At 47.4% G+C, this 27,566-nt stretch overlaps 1 protein-coding gene across 12 annotated transcripts in view; it reads right to left on the reverse strand.

Moving 5' to 3' along the window:
• CLEC16A (C-type lectin domain containing 16A) overlaps positions 1-27,566 on the reverse strand; it is a 196,347-nt gene that overhangs the window by 115,295 nt on the left and 53,486 nt on the right. For all 12 annotated transcript variants that reach the window (XM_038540371.1, XM_038540367.1, XM_038540368.1 and 9 more), the window contains 3 exons: positions 19,164-19,296; positions 15,242-15,342; positions 769-891 (listed from right to left, as the gene is read on the reverse strand). In XM_038540371.1, the coding sequence (XP_038396299.1) occupies positions 769-891; positions 15,242-15,342; positions 19,164-19,296 (357 nt within the window). The remainder of the gene's footprint in view (positions 1-768; positions 892-15,241; positions 15,343-19,163; positions 19,297-27,566) is intronic.

Here is a 27,566-nt window from a genome sequence, read left to right on the forward strand (position 1 = left end):
CATTGCTATGCCCTCACTCACATCCTAATGGCCCCTCTGTTTCTATTTTTTTTTTTTTTTTTTTTGCCCCTCTGTTTCTAGAGAGCTTGCCTTGCAATCAGGGTTTCTTGAGCTCAGATCTGTTTCTGATCCTCTGTCAATGGAGGCCACCCTGTGTGCAACAGGACATTCAGCAGCAGCCCTGTCCCCTAGATGCCAATAGCACCACCTCCTCAAGCTGTGACAAGCAAAAATGTCTCTGGACATCGCCAAATGTCCCCTGGGGGGCAAAGTCATCCCCACTTAAGAACCACTGTGCTAGCTCATTCCACCTGCTATTTCCAGCCCTTGCTATGGCTGCAGATCCTTAGCAAGAATCTCAGAACTGGGCTGACTGGTGCCAGATGCTGCACACATCTTGTACTACCAAGAGACCCTGATTTGAACCTCCCCTCCCGCCCCCACGCCCGCACGCTTTCAGCCTGGTTCATGCTCGGACATGGCCTTGGCCACCCTGAGAGGAAGGCTGCAGACACTGGCAAAACTGGAGGAGGAGAAAGACAGAGTGTGGCACAAGCACCATGGAGGAGGCAAGAGGAGGAGACCCCGAGGTGAAGACATGGCTAGACAGGACGGGACGGGTGGCCCAGGGTATGCACGGCCCAGGAGCGGCTGAGATCAGTCTGCATTCCCAGAAAGGCCAGGTCTAGAACCCAGGATTCCTGGTGCACCGTTGGGAGACTGGTCCCTCTGCCTCCACCACTCCCATGAGCAGCCACTCCCAGGCACCTGGCTGGGCAGCATTGTTCATGATCCTGATGAGCCTCTCGGCCAGGAGGTGGTTGTAGGTGGTCTTCTCGGCCGCACCGGGCACTGGGAGCTGGATTTGCTCGAGTTTCTCAGGATCCATGCCTAGAACCCAGAAAGGGGCAAGCTGTCAGTGCAGTCGCCTCATCAAGCATCCCACTCATCCTGAAAGGCGCCTTGGAGCGGTGCTGCCCCCACCTCGGCAACCCAGAGTCCATCTCCGTGATTTCTGTCATGACTGGCGCTGCATGAACTCTCACTGCAGCCGAGTTCTCCATGGATGGAACTTAAATCCACATATTAAAACCTACATTTTCTATCACCATTTGTAAACAGGGAACTGGCACTGCTGCAACACTGCCAGTGACCGTACTAAAGAAAAAGACAACGTTTTTCCATTTTTAACCAAAGACTGCATACCGGATACTACTCAACGTGGCCCAAGGCCTGCTCTTTTTGTTAAAAAGGGCGGGGGGGTTGGCAGGTACGTAAGAGGTGCGGAAGACGTGCTAGCCCCCAACGGTGACAAGCTCCTGGACATACTTGGGGGTGGGGCTGCTTGGAACAGGGATGGAAACAGAGTAATTTCTGCATGGTGTGCTGCTCTGCCCTCCCATGCCAGGTCTGCATCCCACCAGTGGTAGCCCCCGTATCAGACACATCCCACGATGGGGCAAATGCAGACCCAGAGGAACGGACCAGATGGAAAGGAAATTACAGTCATACTCATGCCCCATAGTTGCGCCTCAAGCACCTGGCAGCCGACGAGCGCACAGGCAGGGGCAGCCTTGGCAAGAGACATTGGGCTACCCCTTACGACAGACAGGTGCAAATACAAAGATGCCAACAGCGCAGGTCTGTCCCTGAGAGGCAACAGAATCATTTTTTTCTGCCAGTAAAAGCTGATGGCATTTCAAAGACAAAAAGCCAAGATGGGAAAGAGGACAGGAGTGCACACAAGTCCAGCAGTGAACTTGGTATCCTCTCCCCCAGAGCAGGACCTGGGGGCCGGGGTGGTGGGAGGACCTGTGAGGGCCACTGCAGCAGACCAGGTGTGGGGTGAGGGTTGCCTCAAATCCTTATCTCTCTAGTGACGTGGCTCTGGAAAAACACACTCACAGAAACAAACATTTTACTAGCTTCCAAGGTTGGAGAGCTGAATGGATTGTTTGTGCTTAAAGCACGTCTTTTCCTGTTATTCTACAAAAGGGGGGAAGGTGGCACTTCTCGGAACTCTTGAAATACGGCCCCTTGAGTACTAGATGACGCTTCATTTAGAACCTTGACAGAACAGTGGAGAATAGCATTGAAGAGCTGACTGTCTGGATTCTAAGTGACTCCTACACACACACATTGACGTAATAAACCATAACAATATATCTTGCTATATTGAATTCCTTCCAGCTCCAAACCAAAGGCTAAAGCCACGCCAACGAGATGACATGGGTGAGGGACGGCCTGAGGGCTTGAGCTGGGTCGTTCTTGCGCGCGTGCCTCACCAACGTGGCTTCATCAAAAAATGTGATTGCAGCGAAAATTTAATTTGCGGGTTCTATATCCCATTTTGATGCTCCATGTCCAACTCTGAAGCATCCTGGTTTATTAAATGGCAAGAAGAGCACCAAGTGAATCTTTGGGGGGCTGTTTTTTTTTCCCAGAGATGTCAACAGCACCCTCATATCTCCCTGCCCTCCCATTTCTGGCCCTTTGGGAAATGTCAGTCAGTGGTTCTGGGGAAGAAATGCTCTTCGGTTGGGCCATCCCTCATCCCCTCTCAGTGAGGTCAGCGGGAGGGGCGCAGCTACCGGCTCCCTCAGGAGTGTGGAGGTAGTCGGCAGAACAGGACAGACCGAGCCTGGAGCTGGTTCTGGAATTTCCATGGCACACTCCATTCTGTCTCTTTCCTGGGACTGCCTCCACTCTCTGAGAATTTGTCAGAAATGAGGAAATCTGTGGCAAAATCTTCTCTGGACAGGAAGATAAACACTCCAAGGTTATCCTGACCTTCCTCAATTGGTGGCTCCAATCTCTGTGAAGTGAGGGGGGCTGGGACCTCGAGGGACAGAACACTTCCTTCAAGAACTTCACAGGGCCGGATTCCAGTGCCAACTCCTCCTCTAGTTGGATAGGAGGGCCCATGTTAAGTGTTACGCCTCCAAGGTCACAGAGCAAGTTGGCACACAGTTAGAATAGGACAATTCCAAAGGTGCACAAGATCCAGCTAACTTCCAAATGCTCTGCTATTTGGGGGGCCGACTCAGCGAGGGGCTGTTCAGGTAGGATTCTGAGGATGGGCAAGACCTTGCCCCAAGCTGCACAGGGAATGGCTGCAAGGAATGTGGTAGAACTTAGGGAGGGTAGGGGATCCTTGGGGGCGGGGGGCGGGGGTGCTGGAAGGAAGTGATGAGGCAGATGGTGGGGGGAAGGGACAGGCAATGTTTGCCTGCCAAGACCCCTGGAAGGCAGCTGGTGGGGATGACATGATCTACTTGTGCTCATGCCTCCTCTGGAGTGGTCACCACTGGCCCAAGGTGACCTCTCTCCTCAAGGCACTCTCCCCAAAACAGACTTGGTATTGCAACGCATTCTACGTGAAGTAGATTTTACCACCAGCCAATAGGGAGACAGAGAACAGGGTCAACCCCATGCAACACGTGGAAAAACTTGGTTAAAAAAAAAGACCAAAAAACCCTTTGAAAACATCTCTGTTCTTTCCCCAAAGTTCTTTGTGGGCCAAGGGCCTCAGTTGCTCTCGTATCTCTCTTTTCCTTCCATTGTGGCCTCTAACACCCCTCCATTACTCTCAATAATCCCATCCCAGCCCTGGGCTTTCAAGGCCTGTGCATCCATTTGAAAGCTCCAGACATTCTTCTGGGTCCAAACAAATTAGTGGTTGAGAGCTGTTAATGAGCAAGGTCAATGTCGCGATACCACAAGGACATGCATGTGAACAGGGAACCGGCACATGTGTGTGTGTGCGCGCGCATTTTGTTGCAAGCCTGATTGAGTTTCTTTGCTAGCCATTCCCTTGGACCGAAATAAACACTGGGATAATATATTGTCCTATTTGCTTCAACCCTTAAGTGCTGAGCAACAGACAAATTCCAAAGAAACCCAGATGTACTTCACATGGCCTGGGAAGGCGCGTTAGCACGTTCAGACTTCCAGCAGACCACATGCCTCCTTCTCTTCCCGCTGGGGTCAGATCCTGCTCTGTCCAAATGAGTCAGAAAGGGTCTCCCTTTGCATCGCTTCCACCCAGTGATCACAGGGTTCGGGGGGAAGGCACGGGTGGCACTCCCAACAAATTCAAAGAGTCCAAAATAGAAGGGAAGGGTGTGGCTCCGTGATGTCAGGAACCAGTTCCTAAGCTTCCCTTCTGAGTTCTGACTTCTGGATTCTGCCTCCTTAACAGGAGCCCCCACCCAAGAAAGGGGTAGGAAAGATCCAGACCAAAGCTACATGAAAAGACACCTTGGCTAAAGAGACCACAATAGCACCAGGTAAATGATGGGCAAAAAATGTGTTTTGTTTTGGCCACGCGAGGTCTCCTTGGCTGTAGTCACACAAGCACTGCCAGCTTTGGAAAACTATAGACCAACTATTTCGAAAGCTAACCAGATGTTGGGCCGATTTCCAATGTACTTCTAGTTCTGATTATGTGTCAGTTGAGATCCAAAATGACGGTTTGCCAGCTCTCTGCATGGCGAAAGCCTCCCCTTATCCTATTACCTTTCAACCTTTCCCATACCTCTTGTCTGTGTTCCAGTAACTTCTCAGCGAAACAAAACAAAACCCAAAAAGCTCGAGATTCCTCTCGGGTAAACAATGATAAATGGATGGGGCAAGAGGGTGGTGGGTGGAGTGGGGAAATCTGTAAGAATACAAAAGATGCAGGACTCACCCCCTCCCTTGGGCTGGGCCTCTGCAGACTTGACAAAGGAGGGAAGGCTGCATTTGCTATTACAGATATGAACCAGAATTCATTATGTGGCCCAATTGAATCACAACGAGTGCCTTTCTCCAACTGGTCAACCCTTTCCACAGTGGGATATTCATTTCGGTGCAGCATCTAATCTATTATGATTTACTGGAAGGCCTGAGCTAACATTTGGTTTTTATTAACATTGCTTTTATGTTAAAATTGTCTTATGATGAAAAATCTATCGGAAAGAGACCATTTCATTAGGGGCCCTGCTTGGAGGGTATGGATCCAGGGAAGAGAGGCTGAAGGTTAAGTACAGCTAACTGCCTGCTGCCTAAACCAAAAAACCAACCACCAACCAACCACCACCACCACCACCAGAAGACCCTCACCAAATACAGACCCTGTGCCCACAGGCCAGGACTGGAGCATAAACCAGATAGCAGCTTCTTACTAAGCAGTTTCCTTTGGGGTCCCCCAGGCACTTGGACCCCAGGTACCAAACCTAAGTCTCCAGCTCCCTCTCCAAATCTGCTCACTGGGTTCTGGAAATGGCACCACTAGCCACACAGGGTAGGGGCAGGGACCCGGGTGTCACCCAGACTCTTCCCTTGGTGCCCTCTCCCATCCAAACCAAGAAGGACTCCCCTCCCCCAGGCCTGCTTCTCTGTCTCCTCATCTTCATAAATGGCCCTAAACAGTTGCCCAAGTGTTCCCTTCACTCTATTTGCCACATCCAATCTATCAGCTCATCCTGGCTCTGGGTCCAAAGCATACTGTAAACCCTTCCAGTTTCCTCCAGCTCTATGGCCAACATGCTGATTCAACCCACATTATCCCTTGCCTGGACTACTGCAGTGGCTTCCTAATGGTCATTACACTTTCCCTCTTGCAACTCTCCCTCACCTGCTGAATCTACTCTCCATCCAGTAGTGACTGCTCTTTAAAAAATATCCATCTGACCATGTCACTTTTCTACTTAAAAATACTTGGGGCTTCTAGGATGCCTAGATGGCTCAACCAGGTAAGCATCCGACTCTTGATTTCAGCTCAGGTCATGATCTCAGGTCTGGGATCAAGCCCAGTATTGGGATCTACGCTCAGCAGAGTCTGCTTGAGGATTCTTTCTCTCTCTGTCCTTTCCACCTGCTCTCTCTCTCTCTCTCTCTCTCAAATAAATCTTAAGGGGGGGGGGAACCCTTTAAGATTTCCCATTGCACTTGGAATAAAATATAAAACCCTTTTCAGGGCCTTTAAGGCCCTCTGAGGTCTGGGCTCTACCTAGCTGGTCAGTACCTCTTTGCCACTACACAACCCGAGTTCTTCTCATTCACTTGTTCGCTTGATGGAGGCTCCTCAGACTTGTTCCAGAACCTACAACAATGCCCTGCGCATATTAAATGTACAGCACATACCCATCGAATGACAAGAAAGCCCTTCAGTTTCACCTCCTCCACACTGTCCACACCTGCCCCTCTCTCTCCACCCTGCCCGTCTTCTGGCTGAACTGTCATGAACCCTTACCAAGGGATGCAGAGTGGCCAGATGGGCTCTCGACCTTCAGCATCCCCCGCACGGCTGTCACTGCCCGTCCACTCCCTGCACATGGGCTCCAGCCTGCCCATCTCCTGGAGCACACCCTGCCCAGCATCGCCCACCCACCCGCCCGATGAGTGGAGGGCGATCCCAGCTTCAGCAGGCCTGGAGTCTGTAGCCCCTGGGCTGTGTGTACTGCCTGGCATGCAGCTGCACCCATGTGAACAACCGGGTAACTTCAAGCACACATTCTTCCCAACCGACGCAGTCTTTTGGAACGGAAGGCGATTTCAGACAAAGCAGTCACTTTCAAAAGAAGGTAAACACAGAAGCCACGCAGGTTGCACAAACGCTCTCCTGGTCAAACAGCCTTCAGAGCTCCTGCTGTATCAAGATACAATCAAAGGTCCTCACTGCCATGCGGTCCTGCTTACCTGTCACGCTCCTTCAGCTCCCGCCCCTCTCGCCCTGCACTCTCCGCAGCGGGCACCCTCACCTCCGTGGAAATACAAGTTTGGTTCACCACTGTGTTCTCCATATTAACCACAGTGCCTGGCATCAGATAGACAAGGCTTCTAAAATCTCTGCTAGAAGGTTGAGTGAGTAAATAAATGAACAGGACCAGCAGGAAAGGAATTAAACTCCCTTAATATACACTTCCAGTCTTTTTTTTTTTTTTTTTAAAGATTTATTTATTTATTTATTCATGAGAGACACACAGAGAGAGAGGCAGAGACACAGGCAGAGGGAGAAGCAGGCTCCATGCAGGGAGCCCGATGTGGGACTCCATCCCGGGTCTCCAGGATCACGCCCCGGGCCGAAGGCAAATGCTCAACCACAGAGCCACCCAGGCATCCCTACTTCCAGTCTTTTAAGAAGAAACTCCCTTAGATGTGGAGAAGGAAGATATGACGGAGGAGGGGGAGGAGGAGACCTCAAGAAAGAAAGGGCTGCTCCCCTTGACAGGTCCTCGGGAGGGCTATCCCATCGGACCACAGTCCTAGATAATGGTGCTGCAATGCGCAAGGACTTCCCTCCGTGGCACCCAGGTCAGGGTCCAGGAAGGAAGCCCGTCAGGAAAGCCAGCCACCAGAAAGACAAAGAATTCACCCACATGCCCCTTGGCCCTCTGGAGCTTGGCATCTTCACTCCCAAGACAGCACCTTCCCTGCTGAGGCCCCGAGCACAGGCCACCAGAAAGAGAGCAGTCCAGCACAGCTGCCACATGGATGAGGTGATCGCTTTGGCTTGACTGGGTGCCAGGCACTAAGTTGGGTACTGTGGGGTACTATCGGGAGAGACGTGATCTCTGCCTTTAGAGACCAGGCAGTCCAGAAAAGGAGAGAAAATATGCAGAGAAAAAGAGATATAGAAAGTCCCACAGGAACTCCACGGAAATTAAAAATGTTTGCTCTTCAAAAGACATTGCTAGCGAATGCAAAGACAAGCCACAGACTGGGAAGAAATCTTTGCAATACTGATAAAGGACTTGTATCCAAAACATATCAATAGCTTTCAAAACTCAACAATAAGGAAATGAACCACCCATGAAAAACTGGGCCAAGGATTTGAACCAACACTCCATCAAAGACGATGTGCAGAATGGCAAATGAAGCACAAAGAAAGTCAGTATCATTAGTCAGATGATTAGTATCATCTCACTTTTCTAGTGAGGAAAGTGCAAAATAAAATCACAATAGGACACTACTCTATACCTATTAGAACGGCTAACACTAAAAATGGCCATATAAGTACTAGCAAGTATGTGAAGACCCCAGAACATTCATACACTGGTGACAGGATATAAATTATACAAGTGCTTGGAAACAAATTTGGCAGTCTTGTCTTGTCTTGTCTTTTCTTCTCTCTCTCTCTCTCTCCCCCCTTTTTTTTTATAAAGTAGGCTCCATGCCTAATGTGGAACTTGAATTCACAACCTTAAGATCAAGACCTGAAATCAAGAGTTAGATGCTCTACAGACTGAGCCATCCAGGTGCCCCAGGAGTTTTTCTTAAAAACAAACAAACTTACAGTAATTCTATGATTCAGCTATCCTCTTCTTTGGTATTCACCCAAGAAAAAAGGGAATATATGTCCAGAAAAGACTTGTACATAAATGTTCTCACTAGCATATGCTTAAGAACTGGAAATAAGCCAAATACCCATTAACAGATGAGTGGATAAACAAAATTGTGGTACATTCACATAGTGGATTGCTATTCAACAGTAAGAAGAAATGAACCACCAATACACAAAACAACATCATGTATCTCAAGATAACTATGCATATTGAAAAAAAGCCATACCCTCTCCCCCAAAAAAGTACTGCATAATTTTATTTACATAAAATCCTATAAAGGGCAAACTAATCTATAGAGACAGGGAGCAGCTCAGTGTTGCTTGGGGAGAGGGGTGAGAGCGGACAGGGAGGAGGGGTGACAAAGGGGCAAGACGAAACTTTTGGGGTGATGGATACGTACACTGTCTCACTGTCTTGATTGTGGTGATGGTTTCATGGGCATATACAAATGTCAAAACTTATCAGAATGTATGCTTTCAATATGTACAATTTACTGTGCATATCCATTAGACCATAAAACTTTTTCAAGTACGATGGCTTTCAGCCAAGGTGGATTGGATATACCCTCCTGATTCAAGCAACTAGAAAACTAGGCAAAATACATTAAAAAATGATTATGACACATTGGACAGGACAACAAGCAGCACAGGGGAGTGCCCCGTGAGAGAGGAAATGAAAGCTGTGGGCCTAGGGACTGCTCCGGCTCACCATCTGGAAAGAGTTTCCAGGTCTCGGCACACAGAGAGAAAACCCCAACAAAGGCCATGGTCTCTCTGAGATGAGGAGGCAGAGTCTGGAGTGATGGGAATGGAGAGGAGGGAGGACCAGAGAGGAGGGGGCTGCAGACGAGTCTGTTGAGGTATCAGCTAAGTCCTGCACCCTGCATGCATGTGAGTAAAGAGAATGACCTTCAGGAATGAAGCAGGTGGAACAATCCCAGGCTCACGTGGGCCGAGAAGAGCTCATGTTCCCAGCAGCCAGCATGGAAAGACCACCCAACCATGACCCATCAAGCACAGTTCTCAGAAAGGGGCTGTCTCAGTAGTGGGGCCAAATGAGCCTGAGACTAAAGGCTGTTCTGGACCAGCACCAACAAAGCTTAAAAGCTTCTAAAGGATCAAACCGATTCCAAGTAACTTAACTATGACCCAGGACAGAGCCCAAAATCCAAACCAGGAGAAAAATCAATATTAGAAACATAACTAGAATTATACAGATGATACAATAGACAAGAATAAGTCAAAGGAAGATTATAAAATATTTCAAACTGAATAAAAATAAAACCACATATATCAAAATTTATTGCATGCACCTAATGCAGTGCTTAGATTTATAGTATTAAACTCTTATCACAAAAGAAGAAAAGCTTAAAAATCAATGAGTAGCATGGGAAGGGTATGATTGGAAAGGAATAATAGCATGAGGGAACTTTTTTTTTAAAGATTTTATTTGAGAGACAGAGAGAGAAAACGAGTGTGCATAGGCAGAGGGCAGGGGAGAGGGCAGATGGTGAGGGAGAGAGAAACCCAAGTGGACTCCACCCTGAGCATAGAACCCAAGTGGGGCTCAATCTCACAACCCTGAGCCAAAACCAAGAGTTGGACACTTAACCACCTGTACCATCCAGGCACCCCTAGCATGAGGGAATTTTTGGATGATGGAACTATAAGGTATCCTGATCATAGTGGTGCTGACCAAATGCATACCTTTGCTAAAATTCATACAACTATGCACAAAAAGGGTTAATTTCACTATACATTAATTAAAAATAATAAAATAAACATTATCTTTAAAAAAATCAGTGATCTAAGCTTTCATCTTAAGAAACTACAAAAAGGGGATCCCTGGGTGGCTCAACGGTTTAGCACCTGCCTTTGGCCCAGGGTGCGATCCTGGAGTCCCAGGATCAAGTCCCGCGTCGGGCTCCCGGCATGGAGCCTGCTTCTCCCTCCTCCTGTGTCTCTGCCTCTCTCTCTCTATGTCTATCATAAATAAATACATAAATCTTTAAAAAAAAAAAAAGAAACTACAAAAAGAATAAATTAAATCTGAAGTAAGCAGCTGAAAATAAGACATAATGAACAGAAATTAATAAAATATAAAACAGTAAAACAAGAATCAATGAAACTAAAAGAAAATCCCTTGAGTTTCAGTAAAAGATGAAATTGTTAAATCTCTAGCCAAACTGACCAGAAAAAGGCAAATGAACACCTAAACTACTAATACCATGAATTAGAAAGGGGACATTACTACAGATCCTACACACATTAAAAGGTCAATAAAAGAATATAATGAATGAGTTTATACCAATAAATTTGACAATTTAGATACAGTGACAAATTCCTTGAAAGACACAAGCTATCAAAGCTTATACAAAAAGAAAGAGATAAAGCTTCATTAGCCCTATATCTACTGAAGAATCTGAGTAGTTAAAAACGTTCCCTTGGGGCGCCTGGGTGGCTCAGTGGTTGAGCATCTGCCTTTGGCCCAGGGTGTGATCCCAGGGTCCTGGGATGGAGTTCCCCATCGGGCTCTCCACAGGGAGCCTACTTCTTCCTCTGCCTATGTCTCTGCCTCTGTCTCTCATGAATAAATAAATAAAATCTTTAAAAAATAAAAAATAAAAACATTTCCTCAAAGAAAACTCCAGGGCAAATGGAATCGCTGGTGAATTCTACCAAATAGCTAAGGAAGAAATACCAGTTCTATAAATACTCCTCCATACAATCCAGGTATAGGAAATACCTCTGAATTTATTGAATAAGATAAGCATAACTCTGAAAGCAAATAAAACAAGAGAATTATAAGACCATAAACCAGTATCACTCTTGAACATAAATGCAAAAATCCTCAACATTTTAATCAAACCAAATTCAGCAATGTATAAAATGTGCCTGCCATATTAGATGGTACCAACCCAAAGAGAGTATCACCTGAAGGGATCAGAAAAAACTTCCTAGAGAAGGTGACTTGTGAGCAGACCTCCGTCGGACAAGTGAATTTCAATAGGTGATAACACTGTGTGGTAGAGAAAATGGCAGGAAGAAACACAAATGAATCCAAGAAGGTAGAAGACTAGCGAGGAACAGGTAGGCATGTTGGTATTGAATGTGGGGGCTGCCAGGCTTCCAAAGCAGCTCATTTCTTTGGGAATAGTCTCAGACACAGGCTGAACCTCCTAGGGCCAAGTCTGTGCTATGTGACTCTGACCCTCAGCCATAACTACATGTTCCAGACTTAGACACATCCACCAAGCTGGAACAATTGGATCTCTTGTCCAAGAATTTGAAATCTGAACAGAGACAGACTCCCAGCCTGGATCTGTTGGGGCCAAATCACAATCTACCTTGAGGGAAGTCCCTAGAACTGTTGGGTCCTGCCCTTCCCTCAGCTTTTCAGCAATTTCTCGGATCCTGGGATCTGCCCCAGGGGCCTTCCTATAGACTTTCCCTTTTACTTAAGTTAATGAGAAGTAGTTTCTGTTGCTTGTAACCAGAACTTTAAGGAGTTCATTGAGTATTATGACAGCATCCCCAGGTATATCTCTGTGAAAGAGTTCTATCACCAGATAAAAATTTGAACCCAAAGCCAAGGGTCTGTGAAGGGAAGTCAGAGGAACCAGATCAAGTTGGAATGGTGAGTGCAATGTGGATACTCAAGATGACGGGCAGAGGAGAGTGGGGTTTAAGTGAGGGGAAAAGGCACCAAAGGTTTCTGAAGAGGGGAAGGTGATGGTCAACATGGTCTTATGGAAGATCACCTGGCAGTGCTACGGAGGACAGATTATGAAATGGCCATATGTTTGAGACCCTGGGAGGCTGTGATAATGGCCACTGGCAAGATCTCTCTTGCTCTCATGCCTCTGGTTCTCACCTCCAGCATCTAGCTGAGGACCAGGCCCCAAGTCACATTCAGTTCTGTTGATCAGACAGGGTGAAGAGGGAGAACTAGCAAAACCTGATGACTAAATGCTGGGATCAAAGGAGGGAAGGAACTAAAGGTCACGGTAGTTTCAACCTTGGTTGGCAATTTCAACTGAACCAGAAATGGCAGGAAGTGTGATGAGGTCAGGGTACATACACTTCATGGGGATGAGCATAGTGTTTCAAGGTGGTACTGAAACACCTGGGTAGGAGTCTCCAGCATGCATCCAGCAGGAGCTCAGATGCAGGGGCAAAGAAGTCAGGGGCCAGGGGAATGGGCGAGTGATCCCAGGATGGGAGTCTGTCAATCACATGGAGTCCTTTTTCTGCCCAGAAACTAAGGGCTCCTGTTTGCCACGCACCAAGCCAGAGCTAGAGGGGATCACAGAAGTCACAGGGGTGAATGAGACCAGAGGGAAATGGCAGCAGGATTCAGAACACTCTGGGATCCTTTTAGAGGTCTTACATCAGATCTACGGACTTGCATGTGAGCACAGTGACTTACACATGATAAGAGCCATCATGGTAGATCCTAGCCATAGTGGGAAAAGCCTGGAAAGAGTTTCAGTGCCGGGCAGTCTGGCGGCTCAGTGGTTTAGTGCCACCTTCAGCCCAGGGCCTGATCCTGGGATCAGGATCGAGTCCCACGTCAAGCTCCTTGCATGGAGCCTGCTTCTCCCTCTGCCTGTGTCTCTGCCTCTCTCTCTCTCTCTCTGTGTCTCTCATGAATAAATAAATAAAATCTTTAAAAAAAAAAAAAGGAGTTTCAGTGCCATTTAATAAGGGGTTGATGGCAGAATAAATGATGCTCAGACATAGGATTAAAAAGAACAAGGCAGGGATGCCTGGGTGGTTCAGCAGCAGTTGAGCATCTGCCTTTGGCTCAGGGCATGATCCTGGGATCCTAGATCGAGTCCCGTGTCAGGCTCCTTACAGGAAGCCTGCTTCTCCCTCTGCCCTACCCGCTGTGTCTCTCATGAACAAATAAAATCTTTAAAACAAAACAAAACAAAACAAAAACAAAAACAAAAAACGAACTAGGCAGGGGCACCTGGGTGGCTTAGTCAGTTAAGCACCCAACTCTTGATCTCAGCTCCGGTCATGATCTCAGGGTCATGAGACTGAACCCCGAGCTGGGCTCTGTGCTCAGCACAGAGTCTGCCTGAAATTCATTCTCTCCCATCTATCCCTCTTCCGCCTACCTCTGCTTGCTCTCTCTGTCAAAAGTAAAGAATAAAATCTTTTAAAAAAATGAAGAAGAGGGCAGTCCAGGTGGCTTAGAAGTTTAGCACCGCCTTTAGCCCAGGGCGTGATCCTGGAGTCCCAGGATCGAGTCCCACATCGGGCTCTCTGCATGGAGCCTGCTTCTCCCCCTGCCTGTGTCTCTCCCTCCCTCTCTCTCTCTCCTCTCTGTGTATTCTCATGAATAAATAAATAAATTTAAAAGTATATAAAAAATAAAATAAAAAACAAAGAAGGAGAACAAAAAAGGCAGTTCTCTAGGGATGGGACGTGATGTGCAGATACAAAATGATGTGAAGAAAATGGGGTAGGAACAGACAATAAGGAGGTACCTGTCTTCACATTTAAGTGGGGGAGAGTCATAAAAATAAAAGCATATGTCCTTGTACTTAGGCTTGCAGAGATATCATTTTTTTTTAAGATTTATTTATTTATTTTAGAGGAGAGAGTGCAAGAGGTTGGGGGCGGGGGGGGAGAATCCCAACCAGACTCCATGCTAAGCACAGAGCCTGAGGAGGGGCTCAATCTCCCAACCCTGAGATTATGACTTGAGTTGAAACCAAGAATCCAATGCTTAGCCAACTGTGGCACCCAGGCACCCCCGCATAGGTATCTTTAAAAAGACACATAAGATGGGGCACCTGGGGGGCTCAGTGGTTGAGCATCTGCCTTTGGCTCAGGTCGTGATCCTGGGGTCCTGGAATTGAGTCCTACGTCAGGCTCCCTACATGGGGCCTGCTTCTCCCTCTGCCTGTGTCTCTGTCTCTTTCTGTGTCTCTCATGAATAAATAAATAAAATCTTAAAAAAAAAAGAAAAGACCCACAAGAAACTGCTAAGTTCTGAACCGCCTTAAGGAAAAGAGTAGAGGACAGAGATGGGAGGTGAGGCTTTTTTGACCATATATTCTTTTGCCACTAGACCACTTATTTATCAGGATTAATGATTTGAGAATAAACATGTATTATGTTGAGTGCTTTTTAAATGTCTCTAGACATAGGCTGTCTAGGAAAACCCACCTCCACCTACCTCCCAATTAGCTTATGAAACAACTACTAAAGCATCATCACCTACTGCAAACTTTCATCTATGCCAAGCCCTGCTCTGGGCAGTGGCCAGGAAAAATGTTCTTAGTTTCTTTGTTGAGGAGCTTCTGAGGTGGGGGTTTCAGAACCTGCCCGTGCCAAGCCAGGTGGGGCATTCCTCCCAGGAAGGAAGTAAATGAATGAATCCTAACCAGGTCTCTGATCCTGACCACTCCACCTCCACGGGGGAAGCCAGAGAACCACACCTTTCTTCAGAAAGGAAACCTACACTTCCACCCAATCTGCCCAGAGTCTATTTTAGCCCTCAACCCAGAGCAAGAACATCAGCTGTTATAAATAGCAAAACCAAGATGACAATTTGATTTCAGTTCTGATGTTAGGAACAGAGGTCGGATGCTAAGCCAGTCGTCAAAGCCAGGGGTCGAAGGAAAACCACAGCGTGAACATAGTCATGCTGGATTAGACAGGCACTTGCACCTTCTCCCCCCCCCCCCCCCCCCCCAAACGACCTGAACTGCCTGAGCAACCAATTCCTATGGCTTTGGTCTGTCCAAAAGCACCTGAGAAATTCTAACGAGGCCGAAGAGGAGTTTTGTGGCAGTTTGCCAAAACCAGAAAGCATTCCTCAAGCAAAGTGGCTTTCTTTTTTCCTTCCACAAGGCAGAAGAAGGATGTCACTGAGGTAGGAGAGGGGAGTAGGCTTACCTTTGTTATGAGACATGGCATACAGAAGGCAGAGCACAAACAGTGCATGGTAATCGTCATCTTGGCTGTCCAGGGCGTGGTACACCATATCTAGGAAGGGTCTGGAAAAGAGGAGGGGCATACATGAGCCTCTTGGCACAGAGGCTGAACAGCTCATATGTCGTCTCCCACCGACATATGGAGTGCTAGCCTCCTCTGCCTTTTGTGGCTCTGCCATGAGCATGCAGCGGGTCCACCGAGAGCTCCGTTTGACACCAGGCATGGGGGACAGGCTCTGCCCGTGGGAAACCATCTCCAGGGAAAACTGACTGCGGAATGGACCACTTCATCACTCAATAGTCGTGGCCTAGCTGTTCCACACACTATGGGTAAATGATGCAAAGTCCCTGCTCTTGGGGCACTCCCATGCCAGAGAACAGACGGACCACATCGTCACCTCAAAGACAGGGTGAAGAGAACAGGGCAGTGTGGTAGGCTGCCAGTACCAGACGAGGCACCAAGTCTGAGTAATTTCGGAACCTGGGCCCTGGACTCAAGACTACTTGGGTTCCAATTCGGTTTCTGCCTTTTCTGAGCTGTGGACCTTGGGTTAGCTACCTAAAACCTCTCCACTTCCCCATCAGAAAGAGCTCCCAGGAGGGCTCAACGTGAAATGATGAAAGAGAGGCATTTAGCACGGGGCCAGGGGCACAGTGGGAAGAGTGCTTGTGCGTGGGAGCTGTGACCGGATTTCTATTTTGAGCCTTCCAAGGGCACTTCTCCAGGAGCCCACTTTGGCAGGTCCTGGCCCGGCAATTTCTTGGACTGACTTTCCCTGATGGGAAAGAATCGATGTGAGGGTTCACCTCTGATGCTTGTGGGAGAGGCCGAGAGAGTGGCAGCAAATATCACAAACCACACACCCCAAACACTGCCCTTCCAGGTGAAGGGCCTGGCCTGGAAAGACTCTTTATCGCAAGGATAATAGAATATGCACAGGTCTGGCCCTTCGACAGGAGGCTCTGAGCCCGTGGACCACCTGCAGCTGCCTCTGTGGAGGCCAGGCTCAAGCCAAGAAAGCCCCTCAATGAGTAACTGAGGGCAAACAAAGTCCCTAGAAGGACACACAGCCACTGTCAACATCACTGTCTGGGGGTAGTGAAGAGGTATGGGAGAGAAACAGGGAGACTATTCACTGCTTTACCTTTTATACTTTTAAAAAACTTGAATTCTATGAATGTGCCAGTGATTCAAGATATTAAACTGAAAAATTCAAAAGAGAAAGTAGTGCAAACATTCTTGTTACAACATTTCAAATAAACTTGCAGGATGCTAGAAAATGAAAGGAAGAGTCCTTCCTAAAGGGGACTTGTACATCCGGGCTATTTCTCCAGGGCCCCAGATCCTCCCCACCCCACATTGGGCACCATTCAGATGCATAAATAGTTTTGCCGTGTGTGGATATGGGTTTCTGTATGTGACTGGCAATAACACTTTCAAACTTAAGAGCAGGATGAAGTAGAAAACATTTTCTTGTAAACCAGCCGCCTGGAATGTGGATTGTGTTTTCATTCAAGAGCAATGCAAATAACCAAATGCCCAGTAGCAGAGGGACGGCTAGATGGGACATAACATCTTCTAGGAGATGAAGTAGCATGAAACCATTAGCATTTTGTTTACTCAGAGTACATCAAAGTGAAAAAGACGCCTGGGGTTTGGTATCAGACAGCAACAACAACAACAACAAAAAAAAGACGACGACGACCAATGATAGGCATGGAATGGTATAAGTACTGGGGACAAGGAGGGTACAATTCCCACTGAAGAACAACTGGCAAGAAACCACTAGGATGTTAGTTAACAGCTGCCATTGCCTGCTGGCAGCATGGAGACCCTTTTCTCTTCTTTATGCTTTTTTCAAAATGTTTTTACATTTTTTGCATATGTGTTACTTTTAGAGGTTTATTTAACTTTTTTTTTTTATTAAGAAAAGGAAGAATGCTTTAAACATTTTTTCAGTTTCTTAGGCCTATATTTAACCCCGAATGCAGACACAGCCCACAATATACGAGGAACAGAACAGTTCCACTTTGTATGATACTGTTTCCTCAGACAAGCGGACCAATGTCAAGATCCAATTCATGTCAAGGAAAACACACTGCCCCCTCCTTCCTCCAGAGCGCCCTCCTCCTCCCTGCTCAGGGCCCAGAACGGAGATGAGGGAAGTCCGTGGCAGTGCTGCTGACAACCAGCAACTCAACACCTTCACAAAGGAGAGGGCAACTTTCCACCTGGCATTTGGTCTCGGAGCCAAGGAGAGCCCTGGCCCAAGGGTCCCCGGGGCCACAAGCTTACACGTAGGCTCAACTCAGGGTGCTAGGATCAGCTTCCATTATCAGTCATGCGGTAGAAGATGTTAGTTAAGTCAATGAAGGTAAAGAGACAATCTCAGCTGACTCTAAGAAAACCCCTCTCTTCACTAAAAATTAGGGGGAAAAAAAAAAGTTTCAACCAAACACTCGAACATAACAGCTCATTTATTTGCCTTCATTTAGCAAAGCTATAGTGTTAACCATATATGTAAAATATGTGCTCAGTTTCCATTTATTAGATCCTAAGAAACCCAATGCATCCTAACGGTATTCCCTTAAAAGCAGCAGTCCATATTCTCTTAAGCAGATCTACCCCATTTGCTTATGCACCTCCCACTACTAGTCATTTGTGGTTTTTCCAATTATTCATATCCTCACTAATGCTGTGCCAAGCAACTAAAAGTTGTTTTTCCCTCCCTTTCTGTGTTTAGAATGATTTCCTGAGTTTTCAGAGCTTCAAGACTGATGTTTTTTGCTGCCAAGCAAAATCAAAATGGTCTTTGTAAGTTTCAACAACCGATAACCCCCACCACACTCCAGGGTTTTTTTTATTAAACCCAACTGAAAATGGCTCCCTTGTGCATCTGATAGAAATTAAGCCCGACTGTTAGATAACTGAAACATCTGCCAAGCAAAGAGAGGTGGAGGAAAATACTGGTGTGCTTCAACTCTTCAATTTGCACTAATAAATAGGACGGGTGCGTGTGTGTCTCAGCCACTCCACCCTGAGGGCTCAGAAGTGCATGCTTTGTAGGCGGACAGTGAACTGCCACTGCTGTGTATTTATTCACACTGCAGTGGGATGAGGCGGTTACTGCAGGGTCTGCCCGTGCAGCGGGGCTACGTGGGAGGGAAGTAGCCTGGAAATGAAGAAGTCCTCCCAACGGTTCACTGCACACTTTGGAAGCAGCCTTCTGCCCAATCCCATTTTTGAAGGGGTGGCGCTACAGCAAAATTGCAGAAAATGTGGTATCTTGAAGGTGTAAGAGCTCCAGTAGGCCATCAATGAATGAACAATCAGGCAGGAAGTCGAAGGTGGACAGCAGCATTAAATCACATGGGCTGAGTCATGAGGGCAGGCCCTGTGGACGGTGGTGCAGCATGGCAGTGAATGAATGAGGCAGGGAGATCCAAATCCAAGGAGATCCTTCCTGGGAGCAGCAGAGCACCGCCGGGGGAGGCCAGTACCCTTTAGGACAGGGCCCAGCACCGCAAGGCTTGGGGGCAGAAGGGGCAGTGGCGCCATGTCTGGGTCTTCCTCTTTCCAAGGGGTGAGCACTACAGAGATGAGTGCCAGTTCTGTCCCTGGGCCTCTCGAGAGGGGGGTGTGCCTCTGGTGGCCAGAGGGCTGGAGAAGCAAGGAAAGGCAGGAAGCAGGACAACTCTGCAGAGAGGCAGAAGAGACCATCTGGGTGGTAGGAAGAGGCCCTGGGTTACCGTTGGTGGACACTCACCCTCACCACTCAGCCTATCTCCTCATCCTAGCGACAGAACAGCACCCTGCACCCTGATTGTTGGCTTGGCCTGGGGGCCCCCCACCCGCAGCGACAGCCTGAGCCCGCCGGTAGCACCTGCTCCACTGCGCACTCTCCAAGCCCGTGGCAGCGGCACTCTTCTCTTCGTCCGTAGTGTTCTGTTCCTGCACAGAGGTGTTGGCTGCCAACTCTGGGAGCTTGCCGCGCTCCATGATCACCATCTCTATCTCTAGAAGCAAATACAGAGACTGGGATGAGCTCAGATGGCTTCACAGACCTAGATTTATAGACACCGTCATACTAGAGACAAAGCCCAGTAGACCGCTCCTCACGCGTCCAACAAGGGTTCACCAGCAGAGGCAGGAGCATCCGCAACAAGCTGGGGAGAAATCAGATGGAGGCCAGAGCCTCTCTTTCCTTTCATCTTGGCACTGCCGAGAATCATGGCCCTGATTCTGACAAAAAAGTGCAAATTGCAGTCATTTATCTCAAGATGCTTCTTAAAGCACTAAAATGTTTTATTTTGCTTTATTCATGTTTTATTTTACTGACACCACACCCACCTGGCTCTGCCTCTCTGTAGCCCCTCGTCTTCTCCAAACAGACCAAGGGACTTTACATGGAAATTAGCTCGTGTCACCCTTTTGTTCCAAATTCTCTACCACCTTCCCACCACGTTGGGGATTAAATCCACATGCCTTCTACAGTGTCAAGGCAGCATGCTGCGCAGCCTGGCCCCTGTCCACCTCTGACTTCACTGCCTGGCCTTCTCCACTCCACGCCTCTCCAGCTGCGCAGAGCTTCTTCCGTGCTCTTTGATGGGCCTGAGCTTGTTTCTGCCCCAGGATCTTTACACAGCTACTCCCTCTGCCTGGAATACTTTCCCCCCGGGTCTCCCCTATCCTGGCCTGACTCAATGACATCCTTCAAGGTCCAGCTCCAGATGTCTTCTCAGACACCCCCTGCACTGGTTTTTCCTTTACCTCTTTAAATTATCAAAAATCCATTATTCCATTCAAATTTCCTTAGTTTTCCCCTACTGTCCTTTTCTGTTCCAGGATCTCATCTTGGGTACCATGTTACATCTAGTCATTATGCCCCCTTAGGCTCCTCTTGGCTGTGAGTTTTTGACTTCCTTGCTTCTGGTGACCTCATGGTTTGAAGAGAGAGAACTGGCCAGGTATTTTGCAGAACGTCCCTCAATCTGGGTCTGTCTGATGTTTTCTGGTCACTAGACCAGGGATACAGGTTCCTGAGAGGAAGCCCACACAGGGGAAGTGCCCTCTGCAGCCCACTGTAGGGAGGCTAACAGCACAGCTCAACCACTGCCGACATTAAGTCTGCACCACTTGGCCAAGCGAATGCTGGTCAGATTTCTCCACCAGAAAGTTACTTTCCCTCCTCCTTTCACTGCGTGCTCTGCGGGAGCAAGTCATTAAGTGCAGACCACACTTGAGGAGTGGGGAGTTATGCTCTGTCTCGTGGAGGAGGGAGTAGCTACATAAATTATTTGGAATTCTTCTGGATAAATCTGTTCCTCTCCCCCCACCCCCCCACCAATCTCAATTTTACTTGAGAGCATTTATAACTGATTGGATTTCCTATTCTCTACTTATGGTTTGCTTGTTCACTTGCCTTCCCCCACTAGAATGGGAATTTCATACGAGTAGCTGCCTCATCTGTCTTGCTCTCCACTGGAACTCTAGTGTCAAGACCAGCGCCCAGTACGCAAGTACTCATTAATGGGATGGACAGACGGATGGCTGGGCTAGCCCAGAGTGGGAGGCTTTGGCGGCAGGCAGGCCCAACAGTGACGCACGGCCACTACAACATGTAGCGGGTGGCCCAGGGCCTCACCCTGTCTGGGCTCAGAGTTTTTGAGAGTGCACGTCATTCTTACGGGAGGCAGCGTGGGTCCACCACCCTCTAGAACCCCACTAGGCAATGGCTGTGCCTGTGATGTCGCCGGCATAGAGGAATGCACCGCCTGCCAGTCCACACAGGCCTGGGCCACCAACCCATTCCTCCCAGCGTGGACTGGAGCCTCCCACCCACGGGGCTGTCACACAGGTGGTGGCTGACCCATGGGTTCAAGTGGTATGTGGACAAACGTTTTGTTTGCATAGTTCTGTGTTTATTTTACTGTGTGTTAGAAGTAGATTCTAACTGCACAGAAAACCCGCTCTTCTGTGGATGTCACTGCTTAGGAGAAGGCAAAATTTAAAGGAAAAAAATCCAAGTGAGTCAGTTCAGAGAGAGCTACTGAGTAAACAGAGTCCAAGCGGCAGAGAGCAGGTGGTGGTGCAGACTGCTGTCTGAGAACCACCGTTTTCTTCCTGCGCCTGCACCCTCACCAGCCTCCTCCAGCTGCATGCCGATGAGCCTGCCCTCTCCACCGTGGTGGCAGATGCCTCAGTGGGGGCACAAGATGATTCACAGGGCAGTACTTCTCTTAGTTTTAATTATCCTCATCTTTAAACAAGTTGTTTTGTGATGCATCTAATCCTGGGACAGCAATACAAATATGTATAATTTACAATAAAATGTATTACAATAAAATGTATAGACTTAGGAGATGCATGCTCACATGACACGTATTTGATCATGTTTACCGAGAGAGCATGCCATCGAAAATATCTGAGGACTACCAAGCAGGACTGTGGTGCCAATGTCTGGCTTCCACACTGGGACCTCTGACACACCTCCTGCACTGCTGCGAGCTCTCCTCCCTCCCAGCCTGGCTGACAAGGCAGGAATTCAGCTCCAAGGACTCCCCAAGGTTACAGGGCCAAACCCTAGTGCCTCAGCCTAGAGAATACGCCTGCTGTAACATGGTTATTAATCTCCCTGGACACTCAGAATTCTGGAGCAGACAGCAGTTAAAGGTAATCCAGTCCAGTGCTCACCAAACTTAGTTGCATATTAATTTTGAATGACAATTTCCCATGGCATATCACCGATAGGAACAGAGTTGCTCTGGGTAAGGGGTGGGTGGGTTTCCTCCTGCACGCCTGAGAGGCCCCTAAAGCTCCTTTCTAGAATTCTAGAGCTTCACACAGAACTGTTAAAAGCCACTGGTTCAGTCCTGGATACTGCATATGAGGAAACAGAAACCTGGAAACGTAGTGATAATATACCTAGAAAAGTAGCAGCAAAAGCCAGGACTACTCTCCTCCCCACTCCCAGGTCCCATCCTCGTGCAGAACCAGGCCCACAAGGACCTCTCCAGGCACAAAGAGGTTTCTGAACCTCAGTTCTGTCACCCTGGTTCCTACAGCCGTACCTCATCCAGCCGGCAATTACAGAGCGAGCTGCTCCACTGGGATTAATTCTCTAGATGAATATATGACAGTCCTTCCAGTGCCAAAACAGGTTTCATCTGCCCCCTTCTTTTTTAACAATTTTATCCAAACAACTCTTTTTTTTTAAATCTTTTTTTTTTATTGGAGTTCAATTTGCCAACATATAGCGTTAACACCCAGTGCTCATCCTGTCAAGTTGTCCCCCTCAGTGCCCATCACCCAGATCCAAACAACTCTTAAAACTACTGATTCTTCCTAGCAGCTCTGAACATCCTGAAACTGTATGCAAAATGCCATGTGGGCATGGTGGGGATGGGTGGCAGTGGTAATGGGTTTTGGGGGAGAGAGTCTCTCCAGATTCTCACAATTCTCAAAGGGTGCCAAGAGTCCCTGGGTGGCTCAGTCAGTTAAGGGTCTGCCTTCAGCTCAGGACATGATCTCGGGGTCCTGGGATTGGGCCCTGAGCCAGGTTTCCTGTTCAGTGGAGAGCCTGCTTCTCCCTCTCCCCGCCCCTTTCTCATGCTCTCACTATCTCTCTCAGGTCAATAGATAAAATCTTTTAAAAATAATAAAATTAAAAAGTAAAAAAGGGTGCCAAAGGAAAGTTGGTCTTTCTTTTCCTGGTGACTCAGGGTCAAAGTGAACCTCCTCTTTATGCCAGACCAGAATACCCAGCACAGTTCTGTGTAGCCTTCTGGGGCCCCACTCCCACACATCCCTGCTGATACATGGCTATCTCGGTGCAGCCTCGCTTCCCCTCCCAGGGCACATGCACCATGCTGCCACCAAGGAAAGCAGATCAGTGGCCTTGTATGCATGGATTTCCAGGACTTTGGCTCTGATGATGAATTCCCAAGAGGCTGCATCTGAACCTGCTATACCATAAGCCTCCATCCTATCTGGGTTTCTATTCTGGAATTTGAAAGGACTGTGGCAATAACCCAGCTCAGTTTAGCCCAAACTTCAGTCATCTGCCTGCCTCTATGATATCTGCCATGTGTATGTGTTGCTTGCACTCTTTGTTATTTACCTAATCATTTTATTTGATCTCATTTTTTTTTTCTTTTGACTTAAATACATTTTAAAAGGAAACTTTAGGGGTGCCCAGCTGGGTTCAGTTGGTGGAAGCTATGACTCAAGAACTTGGGATTGGGAGTTTGTAGGGCACCTGGGTGGCTCAGTGGCTAAGCATCTGCCTTTGGCTCAGGTGTGATCTTGGGGTCCTGGGATCGAGTCCCACATCAGGCTCCCCACAGGGAGTCTGCTTCTCCCTCTGTCTGTGTTTCTGCCTCTCTGTGTCTCTTATAAATAAATAAATAAATAAAAACCTTAAAAAAGAAAAGGGAGTTTGAGCCCCATACTGGGTGTAGAGATTACTTAAAATAATCTTTAAAAAAAAAAAGGGAAACTTTAAATCACTATTATAGCCTTCAAATAGCCTTCAATTGAGCAATCCCACTTGCAGGGATTTATCTGGAAGATACACCCCTAACAATGTAAAAATGCAATACACAAGGCTATTCACTGAAGTATTACTTGTAATTGCAAAATATTGGAAACTACCTAAATGTCCAAGCATAAAGATCGGTTGGATAAACTTTGGTACACACACACACACACACACACACACACACACACACACACCCCACAGCTGTAAAAGAGAATGAGGAAGATAGCAGTGAGCTGATACAGAGTGATTTCCAGGGAAGTCACTAAGTGAAGAGAATAGAGTGAATACTATGTGTCACCCTGTGTGGAAGAGAAAAGGAAGAATAAGAAAATATATATAAAATGGATTTTTCTTACAAAAACAAACACAGGAAGGACATTCTAGAAAGCAAGAATGTTGATTATCTACAGAGGTAGGGGAATGGGAATGGAAAGAATATGGAAGAAGGGCCACTTCCTGAACATACCTTTTTGCATAGTTTTAAGTTTGTTAATAATCCATATGTTTAAAAAAAAAAAGAAATTCAATCTATAAAAATGGGAAAGAAGAACCCTAAACTGGACCTCCCACCCCCCAAAAAAGGACCAAGTATCTTTTCAAACGAATAGCATACCTACTCTGACATGGATAAAAGAACAAAGGAAGGGCAGACTAATCCAAGTCATTACAAACATGATACTTGACTCTATACCTTCAGTTGGGAGACAGGTGAAGCATCAGAGGAGGGGGGATTGCAAACCATCCCAAACTCTTGTTTATTAAACAATAAATAAACTGAAACTTTTTACGACATATTGTAGGATCGAGCAAACAAATGTGTTGACATTGTTGGGAGCCAAGGCTCTACTGAAGAAGTGACACACAGATTTGGAACGGGGGAAGGCAAAAAAGAACGCTCTGGGAACTGATGTGCATTGGTATGATTACTGGAGGCATTGGTACGCATTCCTGATTTCTAAGATACATATACGCATATGCATGTTTGTACACAGGTATATGTGTGCATGAATAAATGTGTATTTTGTGTATATACATGCAGCTGTTTTGTAGATCTGTCCACTGAAAGCCACTCCGGGAGCCATCAGCACATCTGGCACTCAGATCTTGGCCCCTAATACCACTGCACATTGAGAGGAACCAGGGTTTTTCAGAGAAATGGCTCATCCTGGGGATGGGCATTCCCCCATCCATTCCAGGAAAAACCTGGAATACCTTATGAAACCAGGAAGTGTAAGGATTGCCCAAAAGAAATGACGGGACCGCAGTACCAGGACACAGCAGTCAGCTCAGAAGTGTTCCCAATGGCCAAATCTGGGACAATTTGAGCACCAAATTAATTAAATCAGTAATGAAACATAAACCACTAAAAACTGGAATCCACGAGTCCATGCCAAGAACCGATAAAGAAAGAATTGGGAAGAAGGGGGGAATCTTGCTTACAGTGGAATGCTGAAGGCTGACTTTTAAACTCGGAGAGAGAGTGCTGATGTTGGAAAAAAATCAACATTTTCGCCACCATTCTGGTAAAGACTGGATCAGGCAAGTATCGTCAATGAATGCCAGCTCCCAGGGATGAGGCCTAGGATACCTGCATCATCTCTAAGCATCTCCCCCATGTACTGCAAATTAGTTGTAAAGAAAAGAGAAAGCAATTATACAGTGGAGGGAACGGGAAGTACCTTGGCCAGGTGACCAATATTCACATCACCCTTGAGGGTCAGGAGGCCATCAGGTGCCTCCAGGTGGGACACCCCGAGAAGGACATGACACCACCTACGCCACAGTCCAGCCAGGAATGTATAACTTCCATCTAATCACAAAGAAAACATCAAAGACAGAATAGGGAACATTTTATTAAAATAAAAGAGGAAGAGGTTCTGCATTCTTCAACAATGTTAATGTTGTAAAAGAGAAGGTTGTGGAAAAATGTTCCAGAGTCACGAAGGCCAAAGAGACATGACAATTAAAGGCACTACCTGAATCTAGACTGGGTTTTCTATTGGTGGCAGGGTAGAGCGGGGAGGTGGGGGGGGGGGGGGAAGGATATGCTCTAAAGGAGATTACTGGGCACACAGACAACTCCAAATAGGGACAGCAGAAACCTACACTGAGGTGGACGGCTGCCCTGGGGTCACAAGAGCGATTGTCCAATTCTTAGCAACCACGTGCTGCCCCGTATATGGGGAAGCAATAGGATGGATGCAACTTACCCAGGAAAAAAGCATGTGTGTGCGTGGACAGAGAGAGGGAAAACATAAGAAAGTAAAGGGGCTACAATATATTAAAAGATGAAACTGGGTAAAAAGTAAACAGGTGTTCTTTACACTGTTTTTGTTTTTCCAAATTCTTATAAATTTGAAATTATTTTCAAATGAAAAAAAAATGCCTCATTACTACTCTAAGCATATAGCCACAGTGTAGACAGGAAGCAAGTGTGAAAATGTACATGATGAGGGACCAACCAGGAGTGAGGCCTGCTGTGTGCTGGAAAGGGGGGAACGTGAGGGAGGCGAGGAGTACACCAGGTCAGGCTGCCCTGGAGCTGCTGTCAACAAGAATCTCACCGCCCCGTCCCACTTAAAACCATCCCCATATCCTGCAGCTGGGGCAGTGCTGATCTAGCCTAATCTCTGCATGCTACAGAAGGGGAAACTAAGGTACAGAGGGATCGAGGTGTTGGGATCAACATCCCTGCTGCTGCGGCTCCTCTCCCAGCACTACCCATTGGCCACATCCTGGAAAGGAAAAAATCTGTGTGGTTATAGTCCCAGCACCAGGGAGGCACCAGGACCCATAATCTTGAAGGCTCTAGCACCCCAGTCTGGTGGGTGGTATGACCCCTTTATACAACAGGAGTGTTGAGCCCCTGAGAGTCAAGGAATGTCCTTGTGAGGCTGAGTGGCTGGGCGTGGGAACCCAGATCTCCAGCATCTCTGGTTTCACAGGCCTGCCCTGGCCCTCCTTGGCCTCTATCATTTCCACAAAAACCCCCAAGGCAGGAGAGGATTTGCAGACCCGTGGTCATAGCAGTCATGATGGCCAAAAGGTAGAAGCAACCCAAGTGTCCATCAAGGAGTGAATGGATAAGCAAAAATGTGGTATATCCAAAAAATGGAATATCGTTTAGCCTTAAAAAGGAAGTCCTGGCACAGGTGACACCACAGATGAACCTTGAGGACATGACGCTAAGTAAAATAAGATAGTCACAAAAAACAAATGCTGCATGGTCTCATTTATAGGAAGTACGTAGAACAGTCAGATTCAAAGAGGCAGAAAGTGGAAAGGTGGTTGCTGGGAGAGGGAGGGGGGAGATGGGGAGTTAATGTTTAACGGGGACAGAGTTTCAGTTCAGGAAGAGGAAAAGAGGGGTAGAGACGGATGGTGGTTCTGTTGCACAATAGCAGGAATGTACAGGAGAGGCCGGAGGACTCTCAGCACCCCAGGAGGTCAACCTCTCCCCCTCTAAATGACAGCTCTGGCCAGATCCCTGAGCTTCCCTGATGCTCTGACACTCTGATTTCTTTAAATAACAGCAATAATCCATCAACTTGCCCAGGATGATATACATTCTAATCTGATTAATATTTGGTAAATGAAGTGCTTTTCAGGGAAATGGCAGGCATGACCTCCCAACAGTCTTTGACTTCACAAATTCAAGGATTTTCTGAGTTGCCCTCTGTGTTCTACATTCCAGGAATCAAAATGAGGACAGACAATAAAAAGGGGGAAGGGGAGAATAAGAAGGCT

Source organism: Canis lupus, chromosome 6, assembly GCF_011100685.1.
Source record: "Canis lupus familiaris isolate Mischka breed German Shepherd chromosome 6, alternate assembly UU_Cfam_GSD_1.0, whole genome shotgun sequence".
NCBI classification, from domain to species: domain Eukaryota; kingdom Metazoa; phylum Chordata; class Mammalia; order Carnivora; family Canidae; genus Canis; species Canis lupus.